Below are 27530 nucleotides of genomic sequence, written 5' to 3' on the forward strand. Positions count from 1 at the left end.
ACCTGAAGAAGAGCTCTGTGAAAACTCGAAAGCTTATCTATTTCACCAGTAAAAGATATTGCCTCATTCACTTTGTCTCTCTAAATAATGACAGGTTTCAGAGTATCAGCCGTGTTATGCTCAAATAAATTGGTTAGTCTCTAAGGTGCCACAAGTACTCCTTTTCTTTTTGTCTCTCTAGTATCCTGGGACCAACATGGTTACAACAACACTGCAAACAGGTGACATTTTAAAAAGCGATAATCTTAAAATGGAAAAATGGCAAAACTAGGGTGGCACACACCAAAATTACCAATTTGATTTCACCAGAGGTTATTTCTATATACAAGTAGCTAATCCCCTCAAAACAACACAGAGCAGCCAGTGGTAAAGGCAAGGAGAGAAAATTAGCAAACCTCTGTATTGGTCTTGTTAATCTATGCCATTTACCTCAGGGTAAAAAGACTAGTTTTGTTATTTAAACAGGCTTAAATGATTTTAAATCTTCCAAATTATCCTGTGTCTATAGAGAGAGATTAAATCTAAAATTTAAGGCATTTCAACTAATGTTGCATTCTTAGTTGACTTGGCTTTAGGAACACCAAGCTGTTTGAATGCCCTCAGACTGGAAATACAAAAATTACTTCCAGCTATCAAAATCAAAAAGGGTTCAAACTGATTAAATTATTTCTAAGAGGTGAAACAGGATGAGATTTTGAAGTGTTAAAATGCAACTTTATGAAATGCTGAACTGCCCCTGTGCAACTATAGCTCCATTTATACAGGCGCTTTTAAATTGATTTTGAACTGCTAAATTCCCTGATTCATCCCTTGAAAAGCCACAGAAGCTCAGATAACTAATGGAATTCAGAAAGGCTTAAAATAGTTTCAAGCTGTGAAGCAAGGCTCAAGACTACCTATACTCTGATTCATTGTTGATGTGAATGGTATCACGCATTACATAAAATTCAGTTGCCAAAATAGGCCAAAGGATAGCTAGGAGCAAAGTCATTTTCCTTTAGCAAAGGGGCAGTCATGCCTTAGCCCTTAAGTAAACACAGTAGTTATCTAAAAAAGCTGGAGAAAAGAATCTACTTGTTATTATGACTGACTATTGTTTTACCTGGCACACCTTGCGCAGATGTTCAACGTGACCTTTGCCTGAGGTTCAGCAGGATGTGCGCTTCGAGTTTGGTTAAATTTACTCCCAGAAGACATCACACTGGTTACTCCTTCCATTCTTAAATCATCAAGATCCTCTGTAACAACACAAAATGATTGGATGAACTAAATTACACTGCGGAAAATTTTGCAACAATAAGGGTATTTCTTCTGTAGGGTCAATAAGGAAATGTTAGCAGTGAAACAGCTACTGAACATTGGGAAGAAAACAGATATAATTTACTTTCACAAAAAAGGAAACATCATTTTTAGGAGATTTTACATACATACATACATATACATTGTGTCATATTTCTAATGTTCTCTAGCACAGTATATAAGAAAAAATATGTATTGTATCTGACAGTGTTGCCAATTTTTTCAAGTTCTGTTTCACCAATTCATTTACCAGAAGTTTGCAAATTTATGTGTGGAAAGATGGTGACCAACTATTCAATTTAATTGTAGGGAGCGAGGGACTCAATCCAAAGGGGACATTCAGTTACTGGGAGAATATGCTGCATCTTCTCTTGACATGGTTGCTACTGATTTGTATTTTCTTGTAACTTAGCACTGCAAATGTATTCTGAAAAATCAAAGAGATTATGCTTAACCTGGAAAATATTATGCTTTATTCATTTTTATTTATTACACACACACACACGTGTGTAGTTATATGACCCTTATCACTGTAGTATCCAAGTGGCTCAAAATCATTAATGGATTTATCACCAAAACAGCCTATGAGGTATAATTCCCATTTTATAGATGGATTAAATAACTTGTCCAAGGTCACACAGGAAGACTGTGGTTGAACTGAGAATTAAAACCAGGTCTCCTGATTCCCAGTCCAGTGCCCTATCCACTACAACACCCTTCAAATATATAAGTGTGATTGGTAGTGCTGGTATTAAGGGTGCCCAACACTTACCATTACAAAACCCTGTTTTCATTTGCTTATAACTTCACCAAACTTTGGTCTGAAATTTTCCATACCAACTGTGTGCCTCAGACTGAATTATTTTGGAAAATTTCAGCCATGTTCAGTTGCACACAGCCAGGGCCGGCTCTAGGCACCAGCAAAACAAGGAGGTGCTTGGGGTGGCACATTTCTATGGGCAGCATTCCGGTGCCGGCCATGCTGCCGCTAGAAATGTGCCCCCACGCCCCCAGCTCACCTCCGCTCCACCTCCGCCTGCTCCCCTGAACGCACTGCCTCTCCCTCGCCTGAGAGGGAGGGGGGAGAAGCGAAGCGGCGGCATGTTCAGGGGAGCAGGAGGAGCGGAGATGAGCTAGGACAGAGGGTTGGGGCGGGGGAGGAGCTGCAGGAAGCAATGGCGGGGGAATGCAGCATGCCTGGGGGAGGAGACGGGGCTGGTGATTTGGGGAAGGGGAAGAGTTGGGGCAGAGCCAGGGGCGGGCACCAAAAAAAGCGGGGGCGGCCAAAATTTTTTTTGCTTGGGGTGGCAAATATCCTAGAGCCAGCCCTGTACACAGCAACTGAGCATGCTCCAGCCAAGAGTTACGGGGCTCAGAAGAACTTTCCCTGTCATGGGTGTTCCGGATCAAGGTTGGGCTGGACGCTAGAACTGAGAAAAGGGCAACTATGTCTCCTGTGCTCTAAATGAGCCCTCCAGCTGCTCCCCGCCCCCCTGGCACCCAGGCAGCAGTGAAGAGGAAGCTGCATTCAAATGCAGAACAGACAAAAGCCAGACCGAGCGGGAGGGAAAGGAGTAGATTGGGACAAGGAGTCTGGTGATAGTGGGACTAGAGGAAGAGGTGGGAAGAGAAACTGTGAGTGGGATTTGAAGAGTGGAGACTGGGAGCTGAGTGAGAAGGCAGACTTGGACAGGTTGGGCAAGGAGACTGGTTTTAAGAGCTGTGGGGGGAGACTGACTGGGAGTTGGTGAAGGAAAGGGGAGACTGGGAACCAGTTGGATGAGCATAGATTGAGACTGGCTGGAAAAAGAGACTGACAGACTAGGAAACAGTGGGAGGAAGAACCGGCGCAGTAGAAAGGAGGGATAGATTTGACAAGACGCTAGGATGTAGGGGGAGAACTGGGACTGGCTGGGTAAACAGACTGGGACAAGGATTATAAAATACAATATAAATGTTGAAGTGACCTTATTGCAACAAAACATTTTGATAAATTTGGTTGAAAATTTCAATAAAAGATATACATTTCCATTGGAAATGTTAAGACCAGATCTAATAATATGGGCCATATTCTTCAGAATCACATTTCTTTTTATGTCCCAATGGGAATCTACAAATCCAGCTAAAAGTTTAAAGATAATATTTAAGCAAATTTAAAATTGTGAACATAAAATTAACCTTAGAGTAGCTTAGAGCATTGGGCCTCTTCAACTCTGAGTCATTTCAAAATTGGAATAATCTAAAATTTTAGATATTTTAACATGGTCCATCTCTCTTAGGAGAGAAAGTTTCAAATGGCATCATTTAAAAATATGGCTGCTTAAGTTAAAATATTCATAATTTAAAATCCATCAATCAAACTTAGGTATGCGTTATAGGTGACATGGAGACAAACATCAAATGAAGTCAGAGTCCTGCATGTACTGTAAATTTTATATGAGGTTGTCACAGAGATGTGAAGCTACACTGTGATAATTACTGAACACTATATGTTGGGCTGGTTATTGGCATGGTTTGTATGTGACAATATTTCTTTAATTTAAAATGGAAAAACAGGGGACAAGATGTAAACAGGGAGCAGAGGGAGTGATGCCCATTAAAAGATATCCAGGTAAGAAGCTTGGTGTCCAACTAAGAAACAACAGACACTTGTGTTGTAGGAAACCTAGTGTTGTGCCAGTCACTGTACACACCATTGGTCACAGACTTCTGAAGGGAAGAATCACAGGTGGCTGAATTCAGTCAGACCTTCAGGGTAAGAATAATGGATACACGCGGTACTGTAGCCCAGGCTGCAGAATAAAAATAGAACTGCAGCCTGGGAGAGGTAAAGACACAAGGCCTAATACCTGAAGGGAGAGAGACCAGAAAGGAGACAGAGGTACAGCTAGCCCTGTAACCCCCCTGTGACCGGGTGCCTGGAATGGACCACACTGAGAATGCCACACTCAGGGCAAACCACAAGAAACAGGGGAGGCAATTCCCCAAAACTGGTGGTTTATTCTATAATTAGATTCACCAAGCCAGTAACAAAAGAGCTTCTGCAATGCCACACTGATTATCCAGAAGCCAAACAGTCCCCCTTAGTCATTCCAACCCTTGGCTCCCATCCAGATAAATAGGTCTCACATAGTGAGAGGTTACTGAAAATCCAATTCACCATATGTGAGGTTCTTACTAATCCTAAGGATCAGACACTTACCACCAGGTCAATGTGTATGTCAGACCTTACCCAAATACCATGCTGTCAGCCATTCCCTAGTAAACGAACTAAAGATGTATTAACAAAAGAAAAGAAGAGAGTTATAAATGGTTAATAGATTACATACATAGCAAAGTCTTTATATCAGGGTTGTAGAAGTGATGGAATAGGCTGCTGGCTTGCAGAAGTCTCTCTGATAACCTCCAAAAGATTGGAAGGTCCTCAGTCCATACTTTAAGATGCTCCTTTTAGTTGTAAATCCACAGAGGAGGAAAGAGGAGGTGTCTCAGGTGGAGCTGCTCTCCAGCCGCCCAATTCTGTGAAATCTGGTCTCCTCTGCAATAGTCAGATTTCACGGTCCGTGACATGTTTTTCACAGCTGTCAATTTGGTAGGGTCCTACTTACATATCTATCTGTAAACTTGTTTTTTCTATGATGCATGTTTAATGTACAATTTCAAAGGGTCAAAAGGAAAACAGATTACAGGAACAGCCAAAGGCAGCTGAAGGTAGATGAGCTGAAGGGGTTAAGCAGGATATAAAGAAAAAATAAAGGGAGGGAGGGAGGAAGGGAAGAGAAAGTCACAGAGAATTTATAAACAATACAGGCAATTTTGAAATGGATTCTAAAATAAATGGGGAGTCAGAGAAAATATGGGCTGAAGCAATAAGACTCCTTCTTGTATATATGAGAAGATGAAATACCACCTGTTGAATCACGAACACTAGTACCTGCCAGACTTTTGGTTTTCCTTAACTATGGACAAGGACCGATCTTGCGTATGATATCCTACGAGATCACAGCTCATAGCTGCATAGCTGCATTTTAGAGCATAAACAGTTTGATCGTAGTAGCAAAGATAACAAAGAAACTTCAGCTGGTGGGAAGCAGCAGCAATGTCTGCACAGAAGGGGAAGGGGCTGAAATGGGGCCCAGCTGAGGCCACGGCCACCCGTTCTCCCAGCACTCCTCCTCCAAAATCCAGGACTGTGCAGCAGCAAACTCTGTCTGGGGGCATAAGACACAGGTGGTGCCTTTCTCCCCTTCCACTCTGCCATGTGGCCTTGGGGGAAACTGCAGGGAGGAACCAGCCTCAGACTCTGGCCAGTAGGAGCATGCAGCCACAGAAGCAGCCAAAGCAGGGGCTTTCAGACATTCAGAAAGCTTTCTACAAGTCTCACTGGACTTTTCCTGGCCATTTGCTCCAACCTTTCCCTCCTCCTATCTCAGTCTCTTCCCCTCAGCTTCACTCCTGCCCCTCTTACTCTCTTCTCCCCTTCCCTGTCCTCCTCACCCCTCCTCCCTTCAATGTCCCCTCTCCCTTCACTTCTCTTTACATTTAGCTGTTCCCCTCTGAACTAACTACCCTGCCCTCAAAATCATGGAATTAACATGACATTTGTTCCCACCACATTGTTCACTCTGCTTGTTTCCTACCCCTCTCCTCCCGCCCAGGTCTGTCTTGCCTATTTAAACTGTAATCTCTTCAGGGCTGGGTCCATCTACTACTCTGTGTTTGTACAGTGCCTAGCACAATGGAGCCCCATTAGGCACTGCCCTAAAAACCTGCTCATCATCATCATCAACATGGAGATACTCTTTTGGGGGCATTCCTTTTAATAAACAACATGCATACAAGGTGGCAGTGTAATAAGATATAAACTTTAAGCCTGAAGAAGTCACAGTAAACTTGAAAAAAAATTTTTGAATGGTGCCCTTAATCTAGATCTGGTTGAAGGAGGTATTAACAATAACATTTTTATTGCCTAATGAAAAATAAAAAAAACATTAAATTCTTTAGGCCAGATCATCATCTGGTGTAAAATGTCAGCTCCACTGAAGTCTATTTACACCAGCTAAGGATCTGTTCCTTTTATTTTTTATCCATAGCTAACACTGCCAACACAAACTAGATCAAATGAACCGATGTTTTAAACAAAATTTATTTACAGTCAGCAAGTGTTACCCAATCAATACATAAGGATATCATACACAGACTGAAGTGTGTGTGTACACACACAGTTTAATTTTGTTTAAAGATAAGAGAGTCACAATTTTTGAACAGCTGTAAACTACTGCATGGATTAGATTTTAAAGGAAATGGCAGCTCATGCCTCATTTTTTCCCCAAACAGCTGTTATTTCTGTAAGTGAGGTTTCCAACAATTCTCTGCTTGATTAAGTTTTGGCTGTCTGACAACTTAGAAAGGTACAGTAATTCTATGGTTATAAGGTGCCAACCATCATAAATTTTAAATTTATTTCCCTATACTACAAGAAGTGTCTCACTCACTTTTACTTAGTATTAAATTTGATAAGCTACTGCTCTGGCCTTTTCCTCACAATAGTAAATGAAGTTAGAATGCTTCAAAGCTTCTAAAATATACTAGTAAGTTAGATGTCAGAGATGTGTCTAATGGTATCTAAAACAGGAAAAATGCAAAATGTTAAATAGGGTTAAGTCATCATCCTATTATTTTAGCTAAACAGCTGTAACCTATACTAAAATGCATAATACTTGCAAAGCAACTGACATTATCAGATTTTTGCAAAGAATATGCATTTACCTAATGCAGTGCTGGAGGGGAAAAGAAACTATCCTGCCAGCTGTGTGCGAAGTCATCAGCATTCCAAATGGAAATACAAGCATAATCCCACTTCGCCAAATCCTGTTTAACCAAAACACTTGTTGAAATACAAAATTTGATTAAATCTCCGGGACTGAATGCAGCCCTGTATTCACACCCTCCAAACAACTGTAATAATCTTTGTATAAAACATACCTTGTGAGATATCATTTGAAAAAACTAATAACTTGTTAGTCTATAATATACTGGTGAAATGTACGTAGCAATATTATACATAAAGTTATGAACATAAACTGAAATTATGACTGAAATGTTTTTACCAGACAAGTTTGGGGATGGCATAAACCAGTTCCTCAAAGACAAGCTGATACTTCTAGCCAGGTGTCAAAATTGATTGACAATCACCTGTCAAGTGGTCATTCTTTGGCAAGGAATGGGGGCAGGAACAGATTGATCTGCTTTTTAACAAACAACAACATGGAACCTCTTTCACCATGAGCCTCCATCTCTCCATCCTCGCAGCAGGAAGGGATTTTATCTAGGAGTAACCCTTAGGAAAATTAATTTCAAAGAGTGACTGGACTATAACGGGGGGGGGGGGGCCAAGAATGCCCCAAGTATTTTCTCTCTTGCTCTCTCTCTCTCTCTGTCACCTAAGATGACAAAGGAACCAGCCTTTGGACTTTGGAAGGAATCCTGACATGAAAATTTGGTTAGCAATGTTGCTGGGAATATGTGGTAAGGATTTTACCTTGAACCAAGTCTAGTTTAAGTTTTAGTTACGAGAAAGTATTTTACCTTTATTTCTCTTGTAACCAGTTCTGACTTTAATGCCTTATATTTGTCCTCACTTAAAGCTTATCTCTTTGTAGTTAGATAAATTTGCTTTATTCTTTATTCAAAACTAATCCAGTGTTGTGTTTAAATTGAACTGTTTGAATAACTCTAGTTAAAGTAGCAAACTATTGCATATTGACCCCCTTATAGGGACAACAGACTTCTTATATCTGAACTGTCCAGGAGAGAGCTGAAGAGTGCAGAACATGTGTTTTTTGGGAAAATTCAGAACTGAGAGTATATTGGGGTCACCCTGCAAGTAGTAACCAATGCTGGTGGAAACCAGAGTCTGACTGGAGTGTTGCTGGCAGGCTGCAGCTCTACACGGACACTCAGGATGTGACCTGCATGTTGTTTGACTGTTTATGAGCGGCCCAAGTTGGGAGCTACTGCAGGAAAGCATTATGAGGCACCCAAGGTTGCAGGGAAAATGGTTATGCAAGCACTCACTCGTCTAGATTGCACTCTGGAATGATAGTGCCCCAAGATTTACTGTGCCTCCCCAGCAATACTTTGTGTCTTCAGTTGCAAACCTCAAATCTGGTGTGCAGATGCCGCATCCTTCTCCTGCTACCCTAACTGATCTTGCCTAAGTTGCTTGGATGTCCATAGTTTTATTGAGCCTGCATGTAGCCATCAGAATCTACTGGCAATCTTCCAACCCTTCAATTCTCTGAAGCTTTGGAATGTGCTAATAAGAACTTCCATACTGTGTCAGACCAATGGTCCATCTAGTCCAATAGCCTGTCTTTGACATTGACCAGTACCAGACCTTCAGAGGGAGTGTACAGAACAGGTTAATTTTGGAGAGATCCACCTCTGTCTTGCCTTCCTGTACCTAGCAGTCAGAGGTTCAGGGTTGCCCTGAGCATGGGGATGCAGCCCTGACCATCTTGGCTAATGGCCATTGATGGACCTATCCTCCATGAATTAATCTAGATTTTTTGAACCCAGTTATATTTTTGGCTATCACAACATCCCACAACAATGAGTTCCACAGGTTAATTGTATGTTGTGTGGAAAAAGTACTTTCTCTTGTTTGTATTAAACCTGCTGCCTATTCATTTCATTGGGAGACCCCTGGTTTTTGTATTGTGTGAAAGGGTAAGTAACGCTTCTCTATTCACTTTCTCCATATCATTCATGATTTTAGAGACCTCTATATCATAGCTCCCCTCTATAAAAAAAAGCATACACCAGATCTTGATTTCCATGCTAATGTTAGCCTGCATCTGACATCCACAGTCATTACTAATAACCTAGTCAATAATGCATCACATCACAGTCACTATTCCAATATCAAGCTGCTCCAAGAGAACATTACTCAGCAACAGATACATATTCTAAAGAACAACTGCTTATAAATGGTGGTTCCAAAGCATCTAGCATTAAAATGGATACAAATTAGTGTAACTATGCTCCTTTGCAAAAAAAAATCTGACTCTCAAGATGAAAGAGATAAATTGCTTTTATATAATGCAATGGAACAGCAACAGTAGCTACAAAGCTTTTCATTCAGCTTAGTACTTCCTGGAACACTGAGTTTTCCTTTCCTTTTGTTTTCCCTTGATAGACCAAATATTGATAATACAGCTGAGTGACTGCATGAATTAATTGAAAAGCAATTGTTGTGTAAAGCCTCCACTCAATCCAGTACAATGTGATTGTAAAATTTGTAACTTTTCAATTGTTGCTAGCATGATCATTAGGTTCTGTAATCTTTTGCAAACTTTGTAACTTTTAGTCATTGTTAGCATAGCCTTTTAAAATTTGTAACTTTTGCAAGCTTTGTAACCTTTCCAGTTACCACTTGTATAACCTCCAAGCTTTGCAATATTCCATCATGCAATCAGGGAGAGTGTGAGAGTGTGTGTGTGTGGGAGATAAGGGAGTGTGAACAAGGAAGTGTATGTGGGACTGGGCGGAGAGGAACTGCAAAGAGAAAAGAGCCCGGGCCAGGTGTATCTGATGTAATCTGCCCTGAGAAGGCAATCACGGGGTACTGTAAAGAAAGGAAGAACCTGATATGCATGAAAGGAACGACGTCTGGGAATGCTTCTCAGTGACGGACACAGAAGGAAAACTCAGTGTACATGACAGGAGCCACCCAGTTCCAATAAAAGAAAGAAGGCATGCTCACAAGCCCTTCTTCTTGACCTGCTTGCTGGGCCGAATCTGTGACCGCAGGCAGACACACCAGATCTACTATGCTTCAGCTTCTCGGCTTCCTATGCTGTCTCTGGTAACTCTCCGCCTGCGTGAGCGTGTGGGTGTATGAGGGTATGAATGCGTTGAATGTGTGTGTGCATGAATAAGCTCCATCCCTTTTCTGTTTGATCCAATAGCGGCATTTCATAAAACCAATATAAGTGTAACCCTGGGTTGGTTTCTAGTGAAATTGAGGTAACAGCAATGAGAAGTCATTGACAAAAGCAGAGTACACAGAAAAGAAAATGTGTTAAAAAAGAAAGAAAAAAAGCCAGTTTCACTCTCCATGAGGATGACACTTACATGTCAGAGGAAGGGAGCACCCATCCTCCATTGGAAAGTCTCTCAAATCCCCACATAACTGCAACCTAGTTTTGTTCTGATGGTGGCTTGTCATCTACAGTAAGCGAGACCCAGTCCAGACTCAGGAACCAGAACACAGGATGTTGCTTTAAGTAAGTTATTTTGTTTTGTCATTGTAGGATACATTTCCTTCCACATAATTTTCTTCTCAAGTAAACTCCCTGTATAGATGAGAGGAATAATTGCCTCTCAGCACTCAAAATTAGAACACCAGTATCTTCAATAGTATTCTCATGTTAAGGCTATTAGTCAAGGCTATCACTTCAAAAAACTGCAGCTTTTAGCATATCATCATAAAGAGGCATGGCCTGTCACCTCAGTCAGGCTGTAACTGAGCAAGACTCCTCTCTCAATCTCTAACAAACTTGGGCTTGGTTTACATGACTAATTATGTCAGTAGAATTATGTTGCTCTGGTGACGCAGATCTACCAACCTAACCTCCCCCCGTGTAGACCGTGTTATGTCAACAGGAAGGCCTGTCCTATCAACATAGCTACCGCCTCTCAGGGAGGCGGAGTATCTATACCAATGTGAGAAGCTCTCCAGTCTTTGAAGGTAGCTTCTTCACTAAGCGCTACAGAGGCACAGTGGCACTGGTACAGCTGCACCCCTGCAGCGTGGCAAGGATAGACAAGCCCTTAGTTCTACATGACGATCAATTTTAAATGATCGAAAATCAAGTAGTTGAATATTACATAGATTTAAACAATTAGTTGTGTGAAATAATGTATATTTCACTTAAAATAAAGTGATCTATGGTTTTTTGCCTTTTTCTTATAAGTGTATGACTTGGGTATTTCTGCTCCATAATCAGAGAATGGGATTCCTCACAATTTCCCATAGCAAACACTTTAATGTTAAAATACTTCTGTACCAAAGAAGACATTGAATACAAAAATGAATTGGGGAAAAGTATACTAGTAGAATCTAATGATTCATGGAAAACGAAGATTCATCTGCCATGGTAGTGAATACTTGTAAGGGCTACATTTGCTGCCTTGTCTTTGTTTTTGCTTTCCTACACTATAACATGATTTACATCCATGTGATCATACAGAAGCTAGGAAAATACTCATTGACTTCAACAAGGCCAGGATCTCACCCCAGAACTCTCTCTGTTCTTCTCTCTTACTGCCCCTTGGCCCCTTTCCTCTACCCAACCTGTATGATTAGCTGCTCCTTCATATCTTTGTCCCATTCTACATGTTTGAGCTGTGAAGTTCACCACTTCACTTTTTGTTGCATTCCTTCCCCTATTTTTCACCAGTCCAGTATGCCTTTTGGGCCCCATTCTGCAAATACATATGGAGCATAGTGCTGTCTACTGTGAGTAATACCACAGAAAAATGTTTGGAGGATTAGGCCCTTCATAGCAAATTCCTTCAGCAGGGAACTTGTCTCATTGTACCTTGAAAATCCTGGGTGCTACTAGTATATAAATACTGAATTGTAGTGACTTGCATATAGAGTACGAAATAGTGTAATGTGCGACACTGCTTGGCAACTATTATTTTATTTAGACAGATTAGAAAAGACAATTAAACAATTGTGTGTGTGTTTGCATATGACCATACCTTTTCCTGTCATGGTTCAGTACTGTGTGGGCTCTGAGCTCCAAACGTAATTATGGCTTGAAAATCTGTGCCTACTGTGGACTCTCCTTCTGTGGATCTGAATCTAAAATTCAATCCCACTGCTATATGACGACACTGGCAAATAAGATGTAGACCACAGTCACCATGCAGAGAATAGCACAAAGTAATATTTATAGTAATAACAATGCTGCACTAAATAGCTACAAGCCAGCAGTGAGGTATTTTGATAATTTCCCAGATAAACTTTTCTATTACTTTTGCTCCAGAACATACAGGAACAGGAGAAAAATGTATCTACTTCAGCCGAACAAAAGGATATCCCGACATAGAGACCAGGACTAGACAATTTTTTTTAAATCAGATTTTTTTGTTTTGTTTTATGCTTTTTTATGGACAAGTTTGATGGTGCTAAATATTTTTAGTGTAGTAGGCCAGTAGGGGGGGTGTGTTACTGGCACATCCTTCAACCCCTTCTGGTTACGGCAACAGTGTTGGGACCAAAATCCTCGTTGTGTGAACTGTCATTAAGGTGTATTGAAAGCTCCATGAGAAGAGAGCTTGCCAGATCAAGCCCGTCATCCTATTAGTTGACATTCTTCACTACTTCTGCCTTCTTCCTACACTGTAATATATACTGTAATTTCCTAAATGGCGTAACACTGAAACATAAGCCAAGAAGGATGAGGTATAAAGCTAGAAATTTTCATCATCCATCTTCGGAAAAGTTAAGACCATTTACGTGTTGTGGTATAAACAGGAGTTTTTCAGTTCAATATAGTGCCAAAACCAGCATATTTTCTGTTGAAAGTGGGAAATTGAGATAATGAACCCTGATGTATGCTATTATAGGCCAACAGCTATTTTGGATCCACCAGTAAAGTAATGAATTTTCCTTGGAAGCTATGACTGTCTCATGGCAGCATTCTTTCACCACGACAGACACTGATTAATTCTGTCTGAAGAGTGTGGATTTCTCAGGGATCATTGACTGAAGCCCAGGCTGTTACTGTGTTCCATTACTCCCATATAAATACATAAATAAATAAAATATACTTGTGCTGATGGCAGTTCTTCTCATGTTCCAGAAATCTCTTCTGCTTTGGAGTCATACTGTATGCCATTTAATATATACTTAACCAGCCTGTAACGGGGTGCATGCCGTGCCCCTCCCGTTCAGCCCTTCTCCCACTCTTCTCAGAGACTCTTCAGGCTGGTGCAACATCCATGCTCTTTATTTGTGATCAAGTCCCCACCACCAGTTTCCAACTATATACAGGCTTTTTACAACAGCTTGGCCTACCACAGGCCTGACCAGCAACAGACTAGGAGACTCCCACCTCCATCTGACCTTCCCCTTCTGGTCTCTGCCCCGCCTGCTCTCACTTCCTCCCAGCCTTATAGCTCCTACTAGTGAGGCTGGCAGGCATGGTTAGTTACCAGGCAAGCATCAGGCTATCTACCCAGCCCCAATCCAATCCCCCGATTGGGGATGGAGTGACAGGAGCTGATTAAGGCCTCTCTTGCAGCACCCTGCCACACACCTCCCCCTTTAAGCCGCCGCCAGGGAGTCTGGTCCAGCCCCTTCTCCCCCTGCCTGGGAGGCTGCTCCGGGGAGGCCTGCTGCTGCCCACTGGGTGGTCCCCAGGGTCCTCCACACAGGGTTGGTCCATTCCCCAGCCACAAAAGGCATACTGGGTAGGCAGCGGACAGCCCCACAGGTCAACTGCTACCCACAGGTCCTCACATCACCTTCACGCATTCCTTGGGGCCCTCCCTTCTCTCGGCCTCAGGCCCCTTTCCCTGGGGTTCTATAATGGGACATACCTTCGGTCCCTCACCTTCTACTTCTTTCCCTCCTTCACTCTGGCTCCGTTATCTAGGGTCTCTCTCTCTCCTGTCCTCTGGGGACCTAGGTCCTCCACTGACCTGAGGCCAACAGGTCTAGGGATCTCCCCTCCCGTCACCAGGGTCTCCCCTCCCTTCTTGCCAGGGGGCCCCTCCCCTGGCATCCTTTCCCCTTTGGGACAGGACCCCAATCTGTCCCCATGACCACAGGGCACGGAAATCCCTCTCCCACCCCCACCAGTTGCCAAGCAAACCGGCCACTGACCTCCATGGGCAACCTGGGCCATGAGGCGAGGCCTCCAATCCCCCTGGATGCACTCGAGCATCACTCCTGTCCCGGGGATAAACCACTGGGGCTTCACCGGCTCTCTCTGAATGAGGAAGCAGGCCAAGGCAGTGTCCACGAAGACCCTCTGGGGCTTCCTCCCCATCTGCACAGGGATGGTGGCCAGTCCTTGCCCCTGCTTCTTCCCTCTACCATTCGTCCAACTGCAAAGCTCAGCTAGCCCACACTCCATTTCTGGGCAATTTCTGCATTTGTATTCCAGCCACCCACACCACCAGCAGACCAACTGTCCTGGGTGACTAGGGGCTCCCTTGTTCTCCTCCTTTCTTTTATCCAGGCTTCTCTTCGTGGGGGGTTTCCCTCAGGGCTTCTTTCCCCAGTCCAGGTCCCAGCCTTCTGACCCTTCTTTTGAGGAACATCTGCTTCTGCGTATTCCTCAGTCAGTCAATTTGACAGCGGCCTCTACCATATTCACCTGGTGCCACCAGACCCAGACTCGTGGGTTTCCTGGAGGCCCTGCACAAATTGTTCAGGATCACCCTGTCTATCTCTCCCAGCATCTGGGTGTCTGACCTCAACCACCGAGTGGCCCAGTCCGTGAGCTTCTGGGCAAAAGCTCAGGGCTGCAAACCCCCGTCCATCGGGCCGCCCAAAACTTCTGCCTGTGCTTGTCCATGGGCAGTCCCATCTGGTCTAGGATGGCTGTCTTCACTACGTCATAATCCTTGGCCTGTTCATCGCTTAAGGCCATATAGGTAGCCAGCGTTTCGCCAGCCAGATAGGGGCCCAGGCAGTGATGAGCTGCCAAAATCTTAACAACCGGTTTCCTCCTCACCCCAAGAGGGGATCATTGCTCACCCCCACCCCCCGGGACTCCTGCCCCATCCAACCCCTCCCCGTGTTCCTTGATGCCCCCCCCAGGACGCCTGCCCCATCCACCCCCCTCCCCTGTCCCCTGACTGCCCCCAGAACCAGTCAGGAGGGTCTCGTGGGCCACCGTTGTGGGTGCCCACCCCTCCCCTAAGAGCCAAAGCACCTGCCGGGGGGCGAGGTGGGGAGTCCCAGCAGTGCTTACCTGGGGCAGCTCCCAGGAAGCATCCGGCAGGTCCCTCTGGTTCCTAGGGGCAGGGGAGCATAGCTGGGGGGGAGCAGGAGGAGCGGCCGCTCCCCCACTGATCACATCAAAAGTGGCGCCTTAGGCGCAGACTCCCTGGGTGCTTTGGGGCTGGAGCACCCACAGGGAAAATTTGATGGGTGCAAAGCACCCACCGGCAGCTCTCCACCCCATGCCCGGCCCCAGATCACCTCACCTCCACTCCGCCTCCTCCGCTGAACATGCCGCCCCGCTCTGCTTCTCTGCCCCTTCCTCCGGCTTCCCGCAAATCAGCTGTTCAGCAGGAAGCCGGAGAGGGCAAAGAAGCAGGCAGCGGCTTTCCGCTCAGGCCAAGGGTGGCGGAGATGAGCTGGGGCAGGGAGCGGTTCTCCTGCGCGCCGCGTGCCTCCCCACCCCCCCACGGGTTACCTGCTGCAGCGCGGGCAGCCCTCCTTGTGCCCCCCCGCCCCAGCTCACCTCTGCCTCCCTGGACCTGAGCGGGAAGCCACAGCCTACTTCTCAGCCCCCTGGCTTCCCGCGTGAACAACTGATTCGTGGGAAGCCTGGGGGGGCGGAGAAGCAGAGCGGGGCGGTGCCTTCGGAGGAGGAGGCAGAGCAGAGGTGAGCTGGGGCCGGGGAGCTGCCGGTGGGTGCTCTGCACCCACCAAATTTTCCCCCTGGGTGCTCCAGGGCTGAAGCACCCATGGAGTCAATGCCTAAGGCACCACTTTTGGGCAGTTAAATTTAGAAGCCTTTTTAGAACTGGTTGTCCCTCGCGGAACAACCGGTTCTAAAAGGGCTTCTAAATTTAACAATCAGTTCTAGCGAACCGGTGCAAACCGGCGCGAACCGGCTCCAACTCACCACTGGGCCCAGGTTGCCTTGTCCCATCCGGCACCTATGGCTACCCGCTCAAACTTACCCAGGAGGGTCATCATCGCTGGGGCCCGTCTTACAGAGGCCCAACCCTGGTGTGCGGCTGCCATCGCCTCCCGGGGGACTCACCAATCGGTGCAGGAGCTGCTGCTGTACACCGGCCAGCTCCCGGATGAAGTCCTGGAGGGTCTTCTGTTGTTCGGTCTGCCAGGCAAGTAAGGCCTGCCGCTCTGCCTGGTGGGACTGCTGGAAGGCCTGCAGGGTTTTCTGCAGCTCCTCTTGCTGTTTAGCTAGTCAGTGGTTCCCTCCATCCTCGGGTAGCCACGCCCTAGCGGTGGCTTTGTATCCCAGACAAGCCTCCACGTGTAACAGGCACACACCATGCCCCTCCGGTTCGACCCTTCTCCCCCTCGTCTCTGAGACCCAGGAACACGTCAGGCTAGTGGAACACCTGTGCTCTTTATTTGTAATCAAGTCCACACCACCAGTTTCTAACTATATACAGGCTTCTTACAAGAGGCCTTTTTACCGTAGGCCTGGCCAAAAAACAGACTAGGAGACTCCCACCTCTGTCTGACCCTGACCTTCCCCCTCCTGGTCTCTGCTCTCCTGCTCTTACTTCCTCACATCCTTATCGCTCCTGCTAATGAGGCTGGCAGGGGTGGTCAGTTGCCTTGCAAGCATCAGGCTATCAACCCAGCCCCAATCTAAGCCTCGCAGTTGGGGCTGGAGTGGCAGGCACTGATTAAGGTGTCTCTAGCAGCACCCTGCCGTGCAGCCGGTTCATGTTTTAGATACATTTTCTTATTCAAATCAGCACCGTCCAATAAAATTCACCCTTGACAGATGAAACTGTTGCCACTATTGGCAATTAGTGGTTCATACAAAAAGGAAAAATAAAATGTTGGAATATAGAGAAGAAGCTTGGGGCTATAGGCCCTGATCCTGCATCACTGAAGTCAATGTGAGTTTTACCATTTATTTCAGTGGAAGCAAGATTCGTCTCAGAGCATAAGAAACTGAATATAGGTCAATCCACACTACTGCATGTATCTTCCTCATCACGCAGATCATTTAGATTATATGCTTTTCTGTGATTAATTTTGTATTAATTTTCATAAAGAAAATTAAAAAATACCACAAGGTAAACTATTTACAGATCATATATGTTACCCAATAGTGCACATATTACATGATATCCTATAAAATTATGTAACTTTACAACTCATCCCAGCTGAAAGACCACACAATACAAAATCAGCTGGGGTTAGGGTGGATGGTAACAAGAAGATCACAAGAATGGCCACACTAGGTCAGACCAATGGTCCATCGAGCCCAGTATCCTGTCTTTCGACAGTGGCAAATGCCAGATGCTTCAGATGAAATGAACAGAACAGGGCAATTATTGAGTGATCCCTGTTGTCCACTCACAGCTTCTGGCAGTCCGAGGCTAGGGACACCCAGACATGGGGTTGCATCCCTGACCATCTTGGCTAATAGCCATTGATGGACCTATCCTCCATGAATTTATCTAGTTCTTTTTGAACCCTCTTATAGTCTTGGCCTTCACTACATCCTCTGGCAAAGAGTTCCAAGGTTCGCTGTGCGTTGTGTGAAGAAATACTTCCTTTTGTTTCTTTTAAACCTGCTGCCTATTAATTTCATTTGCTGACCCCCTAGTTTTTGTGTTATGAGGAATAAATAACACTTCCTTATTTACTTTCTCCACAGCCACCATGATTTTATAGACTTCTATCATATCCCCCCATTGTCTCCTCCTTTCCAAGATGGAAAGTCCCAGTCTTATTAATCTCTCCTCAGATGGAAGCTGTTCCATACCCCTAATCATTTTTGCTGCGCTTTTAAAAAATCTTTTCCAATTCCAATATATCTTTTTTGATATGGAGCGACCACATCTGTATGCAGTATTCAAGATGTGGGTGTACCATGGATTTATATAGTGGCATTTACTGTCTTATTATCTATCCCTTTCCTAATTGAGCCTGACTTTGTTAGGTTTTTTTTTTACTGCACATTAAGCAGATGTTTTCAGAGAACTATCCGCAATGACTCCAAGATCTCTTTATTGAGTGGTAACAGCTGATTTAGACCCCATAATTTTATATGCATAGTTGGGATTATGTTTTCCAATGTGCATTTATCAACATTGGATTTCATCTGTCATTTTGTTGCTCAATCACCCCATTAAAAAAAACAAACAAAAAAAACCCATACACAGATACGCAAAAAGGGGAAGGAAAACGCCAAGAGGTCAGGTGGAATGGAAGACTATTTGAGCTCTCTCAGAATTCCCTATCCACATGTCTCAAGAAAGGGGCCCAAAATTTCCTTGAATTCATATAATTGGTCTGTACATCAATAGGCTATTCTTTTGCTGCTCACTCAGACAAGTCTGAATACCACTGCTCTAGTCTGGGCATAAACCTACTCCTCCATTTTTGTATAGTCATGTGCTTGGTAATCATTGTAGTTCTTAAGATCCAAAGTCTTTGTGGTACAGTTAAAACCCAGTGTAGAAGATACAGAACCTAAGATACAATTTTCAGCTGAGGTTTAGTTGCTGAAGATAAGCACTATTTTCATTCTTGTGTCCACCTCTTTCCATAGTGGCCTGACTGTTGGATCATTCCATAGCATATGCAAAAGGATTCCTATTTTCTTTAATAGAGTACCACCAAATATCAGTAGATGAGGCCTCACAGCTTGCACTACCTCTGTGGCATCCAACAGATTTTGAATAGAATATTTTGCTATATTAGGCATAGCCACAGAAGCATTACAAAATGTGCTCTCCCCGTGGGATTCTTTTAAGGCCTATGATAACTCCCGTTCCCATGATTTCACAAAGAACTCCTGACCAATGGAGTTAGTCTTCATTAGCAAAGTATACATAGTGGACATGAGCCTCGGGAGTTTATGGAGTATGTGCAAAGTTCCCAGTAGGTCTGGGGCCTCTGGACCAAACTGATGCTTTAGCAACATATTCAGTTATAAGTACTGTAATTCTGCTGAGAATGGCAGGTCATATCATTGCTTTAGTATTACAACTAATTGGGAATTCATATGATACCCCGGCTCAGTCAGTTCTTCCAAATTACAGCCCCCTACCCTCAATTTGCAAGTCTGACTTACCCCAAAAAAAGGGCTTTTGCATGCCAGCGAGGATGACATTGGTTCTTCTTTGCTCACATCCTTCATGCAGCCACCATGGCAAACACCTTATTTTTCTCCATCCAGTAAAATAGGAACAAAACAGACCCACAGGGGGAAATGACTGCATTAACCCCGTTCAGTTTCTGCACATGTGGGCATAAGGGTGTTAACATGTTGGAACTAATTTGACATGATAAAAGCATAATGATTTTGTAGGTCTGGGAAGTCCCTGTTCCCAACAGGGAGCTGGAGATTTTTAAGCGGTAGTCATGAGCCTTGACCAGGACCCTACAAAAAGGCTTTAATACTATTATTAACTTTTCTAAAATAAGATGGAAGACTATACAAATAGTTGCTTAGAATACAGAGAACCCTACACCAAAATTTTATTATTGTATTAACCCTCCCCTCCCTGCAGACTTAGGGAGAGGATGCCACCTATTTGTATCACTAGGTATACGAGGTCGCATTGCTCATTGTAATACAAGAGGTTGGGTAAGACTATAACAGTTGGATCCAGGAACCATATGGGTTCAAATTCAAATTTTTTTTGAAGTAAAACACATATAGCCCCAGACCAATCTCTCAAAAGCCTTTTCTATATATGATGCTAATACGGCTTGCGGTCATCCTATTTCACTGCTATGATATCAATAAGTTGTCAAAGATTATCTGAGCCACAACGGCTGGTGACAAACCTGATTTGGGTTGTGAAAGAACCCAAAACCTTCTCCACTCTTATTGCCAGAACTTTTGCCAATATTTTGACATTACTATTACTAAGTGAAATTGGCCTATAATTGGAACATAGTTTGGCATCTCCTCAGGGTTAAGAAGTACTGATATTAGGGCTTCCCTCAGTATAGGGGGAAGCATGCCCTCTAGGAGTGACTCAAACATTTTAAGCATCTTGTTAGAGATCAAGAAAGTGTCTATAGAATTCAGCAGGGAAGCCATCTGGCAAAGGGGCTTTCCTGATTTTCATATTCGTAAGGGCTTGAATAAACTCATCCTCTGTTAGGGAAGCATCAAGGTTTCTATACTGGGCTGCAGCAATTTGGGGTAAAATCGTATTTTTGAAAAATGGAACCAAAGCATCTATGGAGAGGTGTGTGTCCAATTTGCACAGATCTTTAGTGAAATTAAATAACACTTTAATATCTTTAGGTGATGTACATAATGTTTATCACAGATGACTGTGATTACACATGCAGATGTCTTTTGTTTCAGCTTTTTCGTCCAATTCCCAGAAGTACTAACTTAGTTGAAATAGGGCAAATTTAGCCTCCGCTGAGTGCAGCTTATTGAATTCATATCAACTTCTATGCTTTCTTTTAACAGAAGTTAAATTGTATGAATATAGGTGGATGTGCAGTTTAGACAAAATTAATTTCATGGTGGTAAGTGAAATAGCATGACCATCAGGGAAATAAAAGCCTCTCAACTAGATGATGTTCCAGTGTTTAATTCCTGAAAGTAGGAACCGCCTTGTGATACCGCTTCTCTAGGAATGCATGCAGCTTTAGAAGCAGGGTTTAGCGTATAGTCTAAGTTTTTGCTCTGGATGGTAAGGAAGGCCTTCTACCAGACTCGAGTGTGAGCTCAGAAGTAATGAGTACTACTGTGAAGAAAATGCTAGAGGAATAAACCATGGCTTGGAATACACATTGTATGAAACCACTGCCATATGCAACCATACTTTCTAATGAAAGTGTCTTTGCTAAGATCAGAGTGAAGGAAAGACCACATTCTATTGTTTGTTCTTTATTTTCAACTGAACTTTAAGCTCTGACTTATATGCACAGTTCTCCAATTTCCAAGTTGTCACTATTTGCTCCTCTCTCTCATCAGGTTCTTGATGTTAATTAAAACAAACCATAATTATATTGGCCAAATCCTGCTCATCTTACTCAGCTAGACCCTTTCTGACTTAACTGAAGTACTTGTGCACAACTTTTAAAAATTGTTATTTGGAGCTGTCCTTAATTCAAGTATTTCAGCCATTCTTTACTAATACACATTCAGCAAGAAGTGTCTGCAATGCAATAATACTAGAAATGTTTTATATTTAAATTAATGCTCTTAACATCAACAGTTATCAAAATATAAAGAAGAAAAAAAGTGGGAGAAAAAGCATGTGACATGTTTTTTGTTTTTTTTAATTCCTTACAGTAAGGACAATCCATAAATATTTTTGGAAACTGGTTACTTTTGCACAAGTTTCCTAAAATCCAGCCAAAATATTTCAGTTCATATGACACTGCTGGTCAGCTAATCCTCTTTGTAGGAGATTTTAAAATTTGCATATGCAAAGTACTAAACTCTTCACTGATAAGCTAAGATAAATTACTATTAAATACATTGCAATATATAGTTCATAGAATATCCATCCTTTTACCCACAATTATAAAGCAGCTATATAGTAAATATTCAGTCAGATAGCAAGCTTCCATCAAACTGTTCAATTTGTATAAATTAATTTTTGTGCTAGTATAATAAATTCTATTGTTTCTGCTGAAAGGAGAGCCACATTCACGTTTCTTTATATCCACTTAGTTTACTCTACCAGTTTCTTCGGAGGATTTATCTTTGCTGGTTTGTCAAGTGGCCAGTGGAAATGTATACACTTTTCACTGTAAAAATAAAGAAAGTCAAGGCAAAGCATAAAAATCACAAATCTTATCAGAAACATTTTTAGTTCAGCAGTACATTATAGTGAACTTTCAGATTTTTTTTTAAAGAAAGCTATTACAAGCATTTCTAACATGCCAGTCACTAGAGCATCCATATGCTCTTTCACAAACCTCTCCCTCCCCTTCTTCTTCCTTCACAGCCCCTTAATAAAGTAACTGGATTCCAGATGAAGTCAAGGATCACACCTGTACTACAAAAAAGGAGTCTGCATATAGATGGGACATTTCAACACACTAAAAAGGTAAGATTCTTGTTCAGTTCTGGTAGAATTTCTGCTCTGTCTCTGTAGGGTATGCCTGGGATAGGTCAGTCCAAGTGTTCCACTTGAATCTATCTGTGGTTCTGGGGGCATGGAGCCAGAGATGGTAATAGAGTTACCAAGACCCCAGTTCCTTTAAGGATCTGTAGATGAAGATAAGTATTCTGAATTGGACAATTCAGGCAAGTAGTGAAGAGATGAAAAAAACTCTAAGATAATGAATTCTCACTGCTTTGCAGAGGACCAGTGCATGTTGTAGAAGCATTAATTTCTGGTCAGTCTTCATGGTCAACTCCAGATGCATTCCAATAGCTTCAATGTTCAAAGACGTCTGATAGTAGCCATATATGTATCAAGATAGATGGAAGTAGGACGAGACAAACTTGTAGATCACTGTGATTGCCCCTCAAACTCCTGCCTACCTGTGGATGGATGAATGTCATGTTAGCTACTGTTGCTATCTGGGAGTCTGAGATGAGTTCAGAAGGACCACACAGTGGCACACAAATTTGACAATCAGGGGAAGGTGGCCTCACTAGGGTAAAAGGTCATGGTATCTGTCAGTTCCTCAATTTTTGTCCTTCTACCAGCCAGCTTCATCTCTGCTTTGCCTTGGTTGACCCAGAACTATCCGTTTTGCATCCATGTCTCTGTTTCGGCCAGATACTGGGATAGCTGGGACACTGTACTGTCTGCACTTAAAGAAAGACAGGTCATAATAGCCTACAGAATATCATCTTTCCTAGTTGGGAATCACCTGTGCTTATTAGATCTTTCAGGAAAGGAAAGAGTAAATTTATTTAAACACAATTTCATCCACCCCAGCTGTGTCCAGCAGCTGAACTAATAGATATCTAGTAGCATTAGCATGAATGCTGGCTCATGCAACAGAGTTCCAAACTGAATGGTTTCTAATAAATTCTATTGTTTCTGCTGAAAGGAGAGGCTCCCCCCCTCCAAAAAAAAAATTGGGTTACATAAAAACTGTATAGTTGATGGTACTGTATAACCTCTCTACTTCTGCTAGAATGTTTGTGTAACCTATTGGTTCACTGGGCTTGTGATTTATATTTGCTCATGGTTTTGATTTGGCTAAGAGAAAACTAAAAAGTCTGTGGATTGCCCCAAACTGTTGGTGCAAGCACACACTAATACAAGAGAGAGAGAGAGATGTTGCAGAGCAAAATCTACAGAAGCAATATACATAGCACAATATATGTGGTGCTACAGTAACTACTCTAGTTTTACTGAATACTGCAGTACAAGATAATTGCAGAAAACCTGGATTACTTGTTGCAGAATAAGTTACTACAGTTCTAACCCATGGCTACAATAGGATACATAGCTTAGAATACTGAAGTGTTTCTTGTTATTCACACTGTATTTATTTCCCAGATAAGCCGTAGAAATCACCCATTTCTTAAGTGACATGTTGTCACAGCCATAAATCCATCCTGCGTCAGAGAGAAAATTACTTAACAATTCTTTTTCTCAAGATACATGGAGTGTTACTGATTTCAATGAGCCCAGAATTTTCACTCATGGGTTTTAGCTCCTTAGTGCAAGACTGGTACAGCTCTTGCAGATCTTGAGATGTTTTTAATCTTGAGATCAATAGCAGTGGGATAGAGCACGAGCCAGATGCCCTGGTGGCCATTAGATGTCATCCTCTGCTGAGTAGAAATGCAGCTGGTTAAAGTTTTCAGTCAGTTCCTTTGACTAAGTGGGAGGCAAAACTCTGAGAAAGAAAAGCCAGATCAACATAAAACAGAAAATGTGCCTCAAAGAAATGTCAAAAGTAAGGTGCAAGGGAAAACAAAGCCTTAAAAGTACTCTCCAGTCTCTGAAGAGGTGTATATAGGGGAATATAAATCCTTTCATAGGGGAACTTCATAGAAGTTAAATAGTATTCCCTTCTCAAAAGGCACTATCTGTGTAAAATTCTCACTTCTGGAGGGTAAGACATTTGATGGATATCTCAAAAGTAAAGAGAAGTTAAAGCTGCAACAAGCAACAACAAGGGCAAAATTAACAGTGTGAACAGGGAAGATTTTCAGTTTTCATTGTTTTAGTTTTATTTAGCATTAATAGTATAAAGAATAAGATAGCTCTTTCAAGATAAAAGGGAAAGGGTACTAGTGCATTGAAAGAAATGCTGGAACAGAGAAGCCAAGCGCCTCTAGCTCTTCAGCCTCAATACTGACTAAAATACCTATGGCTCTTAAGCGCTGTTAATTCAGTGATCGTGCACTGAGATCAAAGTTGGTGCCCGAGTAGTTGGTAGCTGCAGCAGTAGCTGCAGCAGTTGCACCAAGGTGCTAATTTATAAAGACACTAAGGTGCAAAGAAAACCAATAATGCACAAAGAAGTTAGGCATCTAAGCACTAAGAACAGCATAAAACATGAGTAAATTTCTTCAAGACACTAAAGCACCAAGAAAAACTACTGCAGTGCCAGAGGCAACCATAAGAAGGATCTCACCAGAACCTTCTGAGGACAGCATTTATACTTGGTGTGTACTTACTAATAGGAAGCCAGGCTCACATTCAACCCTCACTACTCCTGACCCTAAGGATCTTAAGAGTTGATAAAGTTGTACCTATTTCAAGGCCCAGAAATGAAAAACCTGCATAAATGGTATCTTAAAAGAAGACAGATATGAGAAAATGGATCTTAATAAGTCATTAAAAATAGTATTTATTTACAGGAATACAATCATAATTTTCAATTTAAAAATGCATTAGACTTGCTAAGTAATCATTTCCATTTCTATTTTCCCTCTAGTGGTTAAACTAAACAACACATGAAGTTGATATCTTCTATTGTGATGGTACCTGTATTGAGCCGAGATTTGACAATGGAGGGTAGGATCTTACACTCCTGCTATCAAAACATGCTTTTGATCTTGCCAGCTTTCTTTGCCTGGTTTTGAGTCCATGAAATGGATGATTTAGTTGGGGATTGGTCTTGCTTTGAGCAGGGGGTTGGACTAGATGACCTCCTGAGGTCCCTCTCAACCATGATATTCTATTAAATACTTCAATAAGAAACAAGTCATGACTTCTGGTTTTCTGGCATAACTGTTAAAAGAATGTTTGCTGACAAACATGAACTTATGTCTGAATCTTTATCAATATTTGGAGCTCCTTAAATTAGACAGGTTTCAAGTGGGTTTTAGCCCATGAAAGCTTATGCCCTAATAAATTTGTTAGTCTCTAAGGTGCCACACGTACTCCTTGTTCTTTTTTTTAAAATAAGACAGTGCAGCATGGGGCACAGGTCACTCGCGGATTTAAACTAGGGTAAATGGCAGATTCTCTATAACTTGAAGTCTTCAAATAATTTGAGGACTTCAGTAACTCAGCCTAAGGTTATGGATCTATTACAGGAGTGGGTAGGTGAGGTTCTGTGGTCTGCAATGTGCAGAAGGTCAGAGTAGATGATCATGATAGTCCCTTCTGATCATAGTCTAGGAGTCTATGAAATTACAACCCCTTGCACTTATCACAATGTTTCAAGAGGCCACCAGCATACTCTGGGAATAACATTAAAACCTAACACATTAATTACATCATTTTCAATATGTACCTTCACATTCCACTGAGACTTTTTTTTTAAAGTATTTTATAAGCAATGCAGTTTATTTAGAAATCAAAATATGAATGTGTTAAAGTGTTACTAGTTGCTTCTAGCTGCACACCTAAAATATATCTTAATATATAGCACAGTGTGAATTAGTATATTTATTCTCAATATATAGATTACTCCCGAAGGCATTCTGCACCAAAAAATTAAAAATGCTGCATACAATATTTTAAAATTCTGCACAATTCTGCAAATTTGTCAATAAATAAATGCAGAGGCTCCAGCATGGCAGTGGGGAGCACAGGGTGGGCGATCACCCTGCAACCTCCCCACCCACAGCACACGACTCAGCGGTGAGGCTGAACCTGACCCTAACACAGCACAAGGCCTGGGCTTGCCCCACAAACACCCTGGCGTCCTGCCCCTCTGTGCAGAGATCCATAGGTCTTCAGAGACTCAGTCCTCTGGCCAAGCCGTCTACACTGTCCCCCTTTCTGGGATAGGCCCAGTTGGACAATGTAGCTCAAAGCCCTCAGTAATGTCCTGTAGCCCTCCCCAGGCTCTGGTCCTCAGTCTGACCAACAGGGCCCATCTCAGTACTCTAGTTGACCAGCTTACTTGTGAAGGTTCCTGCTCTGGTGTGGAGCAGCACCCCCAGGACTTCCTTCCTGAGGTCTCCTCACCTGCCCTTTAGTCCTCTGACCCAGCTATAGAGCTGGTATCAGTCTAGATTAGCCCCCTTCTGGGGGGTAACAGTTCCACAGTTCCCTTCCCTGGGACCATCTTAAGTGAGTCCTAGCAGCCAGTCAGAAGCTATTCTCACACTTCTCCAGCTCCTGCCAGCAACTACCTGTCTTAGCCCTTTGCAGCCAACCTAGAGCACCTGTTGCTCCTCCACTCCCTGCTAGCAGATTGATCTATCCAGGTCCTTTCAGCTCCCGCAGCCAGCCAGGAGCACTTCTTGCTCCTCAAGTCCCTGCAAGGAGATTGTGCTCACTTGGGTCCTGCAGCTCCTTTTATATGAGCCTTCTGTGCCATCATTGGCTGCTTCCTCTGCAGCCACTGTAGCCCGCTTGGAGGACCTCTCCACTGCTCCTTTCCTGGGATGGGTGTGGCAGGTCCCTGAGGCCTCCAGTGGGAAACCTTTGGGCCTAGTCCACCCCATCACAGTGCCATTTGATGGCCACTTTTGAACAAGCCAATAGTAATCAATTACAAAAGATATTCCATCTCTTAAGGAGGAATAGCTAATGCCCAACAGCTATCAGAAAGGAAATATTGTATGCCTCGCTACACATATATCAAGACATGTAAAGTTCACAAAGCCAATGTTAGCATTCCAGATTATTACATGGATATACCCTGGAGAATACTGTCCTTTTACAGCCCACAAATTCAGGCTGGCCACTTGTGACTCATACAATCCAGCTCCTATGTGTTTCTACATAACAACAGGAAAATGTGTTTCTCGCATCAATATGCCAAAATGCTAAAAGGTTCTGCTCACAGTACAAAGATATACAAATACACAAGAAACTATCTGGTAACATCCCTTGAAAAGGTACCCCTCACACAGCAGTCAAATGCGGAAGTGATCTGTAATCCATTGTCAAACGCCTTGCCA

General features: G+C 43.0%; 1 protein-coding gene across 1 annotated transcript in view; it reads right to left on the minus strand.

The window, feature by feature from the left end:
• C2H8orf34 (chromosome 2 C8orf34 homolog) overlaps positions 1–27530 on the minus strand; it is a 228313-nt gene that overhangs the window by 76559 nt on the left and 124224 nt on the right. Inside the window, exon 8 of the mRNA XM_077808680.1 lies at positions 1103–1238. Coding sequence (XP_077664806.1) covers positions 1103–1238 — 136 coding nt within the window. The remainder of the gene's footprint in view (positions 1–1102; positions 1239–27530) is intronic.

This window comes from Eretmochelys imbricata, chromosome 2 (assembly GCF_965152235.1).
Source record: "Eretmochelys imbricata isolate rEreImb1 chromosome 2, rEreImb1.hap1, whole genome shotgun sequence".
Lineage (NCBI taxonomy): Eukaryota > Metazoa > Chordata > Testudines > Cheloniidae > Eretmochelys > Eretmochelys imbricata.